Raw genomic sequence first — 7,636 nt, 5'->3', positions numbered from 1 at the left:
TTTTTTTTTTTTTTTTTTTTTTTTTTTTTTGGTACCAGGGATCAAACTTGGGTCCTTGTGCTTAGTGAGGCAGGCTGTGGAACCACTAAGCTAAATCCCTGCTCCCTAGTTCCATCTTTAAAGAGTCAAACATAGGTAGAATCCATATTCCTGTGTTTAGCTACTTCAATGTTTTCATTACTTTCTGCTTGAATGTTACTTCTAGCCTTATCATGCCTTACATGTAGCTTTGCTGTACTTTCACCTTTGTTGGCCAATTCTTTCAATGATTTCTCTTTTACAAATTTTACATACATTTATGACTAGAAGACAGAGAATCAGTACAGCTCTACATTAAAAGATGGTCAATGACCAAGCATGGATAGACTTAAAGAAGTGACCTGGTATGTCACTAATCACAGAACTCATTTATTAATTAGAAAGTTGTTTGTGGACTGAGTGAAGTTTGTATTTATGTAGTTATTCACTGTTAATTGTAAGTTATGAAGGGAAGTAAAATTTGAAAAGTGTTGCAGTGGTTTAATGAATCAGTGGTAACTGGAATTCCTGCATATCAGAAGTGAGCAAAATAAGGGCTAGTTAGGAAACTCTAGAGCTCAAAAGACTGTATAAATATTTGTAGTTATTGGTAGATAAATTAATTGTTTATTATTTTAGCTTTAATGCAGAGTCTTTTTGTAAGTTACTGTAGGAATAAAATGTGTATTCGAAATATATCTAGAGTTCACTGAATAATTCTCCTGAACTTACACTAATTAACCCATATTTAATTTTGATCAATTGCTTCTGCATACCAAACCAGCTAAATCATTGAGATGACTTGAGTTATTGTTATATAATTATTGTGCATACTATAAGATCTACTAAATTTACAATAGTCTTTAAAAACTAGTTGCAGTAGCGTTTTATTCAAATGTAATATAACAACCATTTGGGGATTACCTTCTGATTACTGGCCAGTGGCAGGAAAAGTAGAGTTCACAGAACTGCCCGTTATTGTGCTCTTCTTCGTATACAAGCAATGGCAGACCTTTGTGTAAATTATGTCCGAAACACAAAGTTCTTTGAGTGTATGAAGGAGAGATGAAATTGTTAAGAAAAATTTCTTTTCTTTTTTTGTACTGGGGATCGAACTCTGGACCTCGCACTTGCGAGGTAGGCAGCGGCACCACTGAGCTAAATCCCCGGCCCCAGGAAAAATTATAAATCCTGGAAATAATATGGAATAATTCCTCTGTGATCCCCAGTGTATTTGAAGGCCATTAGTTTGAGAACATTATTTGCAAAGTACTGTTACTTTCCATTTAACAGTTAACAGCAGAGAGAGGAGTCCAGTGTCATGCCAAGAAGTCTGGGGAATTGTGTCTCTTACAATTCTGTTATTCATAAACTTGGGAATTAAAATTTATTAAAAGCAAATTAAACATTGCAGGACTTAGCTGGCAAATAATTTGACAGTTCTGCTGGTGGTGAAATCCTTTACCTTTTAAATCCTAGTGTTCTAGTGTTTAGAGAAATCATTGTGGATCCTAGTATTTTAAGAGGGACATCATCTTACTGTTTGTTTTCCATCTTTCAATATAAAATTTTTGAGAATCATCTGTAAAGAAAAACTTGTTTTTTGCTTGTCCTCATTTAAAATATTTAAATGGTTAAAATGTCTAAAATATTTATTCAAAATGTATTAAGTTCATTCAACAAAAATTTAAGTTCATTAATATTTTCTTGCTCTTTCAAAGAAGACCACTGCAATTTTAAACATACTGTAAATATCCAGAAATGACCTGAAAAACAAATTCTTACTTTTTGTCAATTAAATTGTATTTAAATGATATTCTTAATAAAATTTTAATCCATGCTTAACAAGAATACAAAATGCATCAAGGAACATCAAGTGAAAACATGAAGTTCTTTTTATGTAGAGTTTTTAATTCTGAGAAAAAAAATTACAAGTTTTACAAGGCTACAGTCTAATCAAACATTGTTTATTATTTCTGTTAAATATATGGAATAATAAATATGATTACATAGTAATGAAACAAAATATTTTGTCTTTTAAGATTATAGAATATCTCCTGGATTATTTTATAATATGATAAAAATTCACAGTCATAAAAATACTATTTTAGATAATGAGGTATTCAAATTATAATGTCGATATATTAAATCCTTTTCTTTCTTTTTTTTTTTTTGGTACTGGGGATCTGTCCTTATGCTGGCGAGGCAGGCGTTGAAACCACTGAGCTAAATCCCCAGCCCTAAATTCTATTTTTAAATTCAATTATTCTCCATTCAACTACTCAAACTTGTTCATTGTATTGAAGGAGAAAGGACAGGCCAGCTCAGTTTTGATAGAATAATTGTGAAGCAACAAAGATAGCATCTTAACTTTAATTTCTGTGTCATTTAATATATCTGATTTAATGGACTCCAAGGCAAATATATTTTAATTTTATATACATTTTGATTGTCTTATTCTAATTGAAAAAAATGAAGTTCTAGTAATTCTATTCATGAACTTCTGGGTTTCTTAGGGAATTAAATGTTCATCACTGCTTTAAACTGATATATGCATTTGACTTAAAGTTACTGAGAAGGTTTTTTGGCTTGATCTAATGTTGTTTATTGGGAATCTTTTTAAAACATTTAAAAATATAGTTATGGATATTAGCATTGTGCAGGGTTTAATGAGGTGGGCAGGTTGGCTGCTACCATCACATACCATTCTCTGCTTCTTTTTCAGCAACTCCTGAAACCCCACTTCCTTCTCCACCACAAGGCTCTGGACAAGAACAATACAAAATAGCTGCAAACCAAGCTTCGGTCATTTCACACCAGGGCCTTACCAAACAAAAGCAAGTGTGAGACCATGTTTACTTCTGGATGACACTGCCTAAATGTGAAAAGGTGGTCTTGAAATATCTCAGGATAGTACTTTTGGCAAATTCTCAGCCAAGGTTTCTTCATGGTGCTGTTATAAGATGGTATCCTATTTTCTTGATTGGGTACTCATTTTGTTTGTTGTGTCTATGGTGTAAAACTCCACATGCAACCAATATATATCCGAGTTTGAAATTGTTTATATAGTGTATTGTTTTTAGTTGCCCTTGCACTGAGCCTGAACCTGTTGAATCTTTTGTACTATTTTCATTTGTTTTCATAATATTAATTTAAATCTGTAAATAATTGCTTATTGTGATGTGATAAAGAACTAAATGTGCCTTTTGCCTAAAAATAGTAGATCAGAAATGCCAAGTTAACATAAAATGAACCAATTTTTATTTTTTTGTAAGTTACAGTCTTGAATATTGGAAAGCTAAAGCAGCAGCTGTAGAATAGAATGCTTTCTTTTTTTTTTTCCAAAAGAAGAATCATTCTGTGGCTTTAAGAAATACATCTTTGATCCATCATTAAATATACTTATCTTAAATTCAAAAAATTTATAATAAGCCATTCCAAAATGATTGGATCTTCTTTGAAATCAACTGTATTTGAAGATGTGTGCTAAAATAGAACATGTTTATTTTACTAGTTAAGATACAAGCTAAAATACAACAAAGAAAACCCCAAAACCTGGGTGAACCAAAAGAGACATTTAATTCTCTCTCTCTTGAAACAATCTAGAAAGACATCCATTTACTAGAAATTAGCACAGTCCTACATCCAGCTCACAGGAAGGCTGAGTGGTAGTGATCTTTTAGTAGGAAGCCTGTGCCAATGAAAGCTGTATAGCCGTGGGATAGTCACTACCTGGAGGGAAAAATTATCCATCTGCCACACATGTGCCTCTTTTAATCCTCACAGCAATCCAGTAGGGGAGGTATTACTATCTCTCTTTTATATGTAAAAGAAATCCTCAGCTTGAGAGTTTAAGGAGCAAAACAAAGTTTTTAAGTCTAAAGAGTAAGAAAGCCACATACAAATCCAGCTCTGGCTGACATTAATGATATATATTAGGTGAGTAGAAAGAAACATTGAACTTCTTGCATTGTGGCTTTTAAATGTATGCAACCCAGTAATCATTGAATAGTATCCACCATGTTACCTGAAATGAATATTATATGTAAGTGGTAAACTTGAAATTGTTGCTTTGCAAGAAACAATTTTTGTGCTTTTAGCAGTTTTCTCCCTAAAAAAACTTTTAAAATAAAAATTGCACCAGGTAAATTTAGATGAAAACAAAACAAAACAACCAAATTCAGAATCTTACAAACCTACAAATACAATGAATGTCTCATTCTGGACTGAGTACAGTTTGTTGCAGCCCTTAACCTACTTGATATCTAAATGTGGAGTTTATTTTGAAACAGCTAATCATGGGCTGCCTCATGAAGCAAAGCCTCTCTCCACTTGCTGTAGCAGGGCAAACTGAGAATTGCTTGAGTAATTATCAATGACATCAATAAAAAAGATATCTGAAGTTGTAATATATTGCAATAAATGTTTTTCCAGGGTTCTTCAAAATTTCTAAGATTATGATTTTATAACTTCCACTTACCTACAAATAGAAGTTTATATTAATTTTAACTGAGTTGTTGGCTCTTCATATGGAATAATGATTTATGGAAGAGCTATCAGAGATTAATAGAATTGATGATATTCCTTTAAGAGTTGGCATCCTTGTTACACCATGCTACAAGATATACCACTGAATGAGGGAGGGAAGAAAAGACAGAGATCAAAGAGTTTCTTTTTGAAATTTCCTGTAGTTTCGATTTCATGAATAGGAAAATTTCTGATTTTATAACTGCAAATATCTTTGGCAAGTTTCTGTTTACTTTTTGAGATGGTTTTCTAAGAAGATATTTAATAATACTGAGTTCCTTAAGGCTGCTGTAGCAAAATACTGTAAACTGTGAACCTTATAAATGTAAAATGTATTTCTCACAGTTCTCAACATTGGGACGCCCAGTATCAAAGGCCCCAGAAGATTCAGAGTTGGTTTCACAGCCCTTCCTAGAGCATCCTCACCAGAGGAAGGAGCAAGGCAGCTCTGTAGGGCCTTTCATAAAGAAGTTAAGATCATTCACGGCTGTGTGACCCTCATGACCTAATCGTTTCTCAGTGTCCTTGCCTCCCAATATTATCACAAATGAATTTGAGAGAACATAGACCATGGCAAATGCTTTTAAAAATGTAAAAACAAAACTTATTTTCAGAGAGACTTTTAATTTATCCACAAATATTTACTAAAAATATTTTATAGAAATTATTAAGGATTATGTTTTATAACTATGGTCAGGGAATTTGTAATATAATATTTTTGTATACTGAACTGCCAAAAAAGCTGGACAAGGTAGAGCTGATGTTTGCAGCATATTTTCAAGATAATGATAAGGAAAGTTGTTGCTTTTATAAAATAAATAATGTTTTCAGATAATGAAAGTGAGTAATTTATTGTGAATAACAGTTCATTTTATAAATGTAAGACTATTTTTATAAATTTCATGTTGATTTTTTAAATGTTAAATTATGGTGAGATTAAAATATTTCTAAACTGTGACATCTTTCTGTTTCACTGAACTTTCTAAATAAAAGCCTTAAAAAGTAACTGAAATGGGGTATTTCATTAGTGTTCAAATTTGATTTTATAATGTTAGAAATGTGAGTCATATACTTTTTATAGTAATTTGATTAAACTGTTAAAGAGTCTAACATGGTCTTTTGGGGGAGCAAGATTCATAGCCAGTTTCCAAATAATCAGAGTTGGAAGCTGATTGAAGGGACAGTTCTCATATTTATAATTTATTACATAGTTCTGCCATAGCATCTTGGTAACAAAAGTTTGCTTTTTGGCTTTATCACAGCAATTAAAATGTATGACTAAATTTGGCTTAAACAATGTGTAATACTTTGGTGCAGATATTGTTAATCTAGGTATTTAATTGTTGGTATATTTTGTTTATATTTGAAGCTTCATTGTAAAAATCTCTAAATTATGAGGGCCATTAAAACTTATTTTATAGATTTCGGGTAAGTTTCCTTGTATTCATTTACAAAGAAAAATTACATTTAAAGTTTATAATGAAAATCTGTAGCTCTCTGTCCCACCACTCCTTTTTCCCCATGCTATTATGCAGTAACAGCATTCAAATATTGAAGCTATTTTTATGTCATTTTTTCTCCATTATTTGAAAATATGTTTATATCACCTTTTCTTTAAGTTTTAGACCTTATCTGTTGACTTCCTACAATGAAAGAAAAGATTTTAGGACATTTCTTCACCTATATTATCCCAATTTCTTTCTTTTCTTTCTTTCTTTTTGTTTTGTTTTGTTTTTTGAGACAGGGTCTCACTATGTAGTTGAGACTGACCTGGAACTCACTATGTAGCCCAGGCTGGTCTCGAACTCACAGTGATCCTTCTGCCTCAGCCTGCCAAGTGCTGGGATTATAGGCATGTGCCACCACTTCTGGCTTTCTTTTCTTTTAATATGTGTCACTAAGGATGGAACCCAGGGCGTTGCACATGTTAGATGAACTCTACAACTGAGTTACACCCCTGGCCTAAATTTCTTAGTAAATATTTTCATTTAGATTAATAGTTACAATTTGATTTCAAACCATCTTTAAAATGTGAAATAGATACTTTTAGTATCTTAGTGGCAAGTAGAATGATATATTTTAATTTCATAAAATGAGTAGGAAAAGTGCAACTCAAGGAAAAAACATAGAATGTATTCTTGATGTGGTTTATTGTAACACTATCCTTGAATGCAATTTGACACTATTTTAACTTGGCTATTCCAAGCTGATGGTTTTTACTAATTCACTTTCCTTTCCTCCAAAATCTGATTTACTTATTTGAGAAAAAACTTTAAAAATTGGCATTGTGGTCATTTAAATTGTTACCTTTAGTGAACTGAAACAACAGACAAGTGAAAGAAAATGAACTAGTGGGTAGATTATATCAGAAGTTAAGAAAAAAGAAGGGAATACTAATTGTAAGACCAAGGAAATTAGAGAACTATTTTGCAGTGCAACTAATATTTAGAAAAACATAATAAAATGCTCTTACTTAACAGCTGTGATAAGAAATTCAAAGACTATATTCTTGGTGTGTATGGCTAGGGAAAGAAAATATTATGATACCTTAAAATCTAGAGGACTAAGGAAGTAGCTCAGTGGTAGAGAGCTTGCAAGGTCAAGAATGTGCAAAATTTGCAAAATTTTGTTCAGACAAAAATAGCATATTCAAGGTCCTTGAGTGCGGGGTTGGGTTTGGTGGTGTCTATAGAATATAAAAGCAGTGGTATACATTGTTACACCTCTGTTATTTCATCAGACTAGACCTATAAAGGCAAGCAGATTCTGAAGACTGAGAAAAGCTACCATGGATTTAAATAAAATCATAGCTCCAATTGCAGAATATGAAGATGCTTATATATGTGAGGTATGTAACTATTGATCTAATGAGTAAATTCTGTTCTATTATCATGAAGAAGGATGAGAATCAGTTTACTTTCCCTGGAAGGATGCAATAATATAAATTCACAGTTTTGATCTGAAGCTGTGTTATTTCTGGCACCTTTGCCACAATACATTCTGAAGATAGATGGATCATCCTGACATTTAAAAAACAGCATATTTGCTCCTATTCAGACAGAGCTTTTTACTTCATAAGCAGAAGTGGCCT

General features: G+C 32.2%; 1 protein-coding gene across 2 annotated transcripts in view; it reads left to right on the top strand.

Moving 5' to 3' along the window:
* Positions 1 to 3,302, top strand: part of Hnf4g (hepatocyte nuclear factor 4 gamma) — a 131,447-nt gene extending 128,145 nt beyond the window's left edge. The window contains exon 10 of one of the 2 annotated variants that reach the window (XM_010611261.3): positions 2,744 to 3,302. In XM_010611261.3, coding sequence (XP_010609563.1) covers positions 2,744 to 2,865 — 122 coding nt within the window. In that variant the 3' untranslated portion in view covers positions 2,866 to 3,302. The remainder of the gene's footprint in view (positions 1 to 2,743) is intronic. The other variant, XM_010611262.3, reaches the window with a different exon arrangement.
* Positions 3,303 to 7,636: the final 4,334 nt, after the last annotated feature.

This window comes from Fukomys damarensis, unplaced genomic scaffold (genome assembly GCF_012274545.1).
Source record: "Fukomys damarensis isolate Sample0158 unplaced genomic scaffold, DMR_v1.0_HiC HiC_scaffold_5, whole genome shotgun sequence".
Lineage (NCBI taxonomy): Eukaryota > Metazoa > Chordata > Mammalia > Rodentia > Bathyergidae > Fukomys > Fukomys damarensis.
The sequence above is the reverse complement of the archived record's forward strand: the minus strand, read 5'-3'. Positions and strand labels throughout refer to the sequence as shown.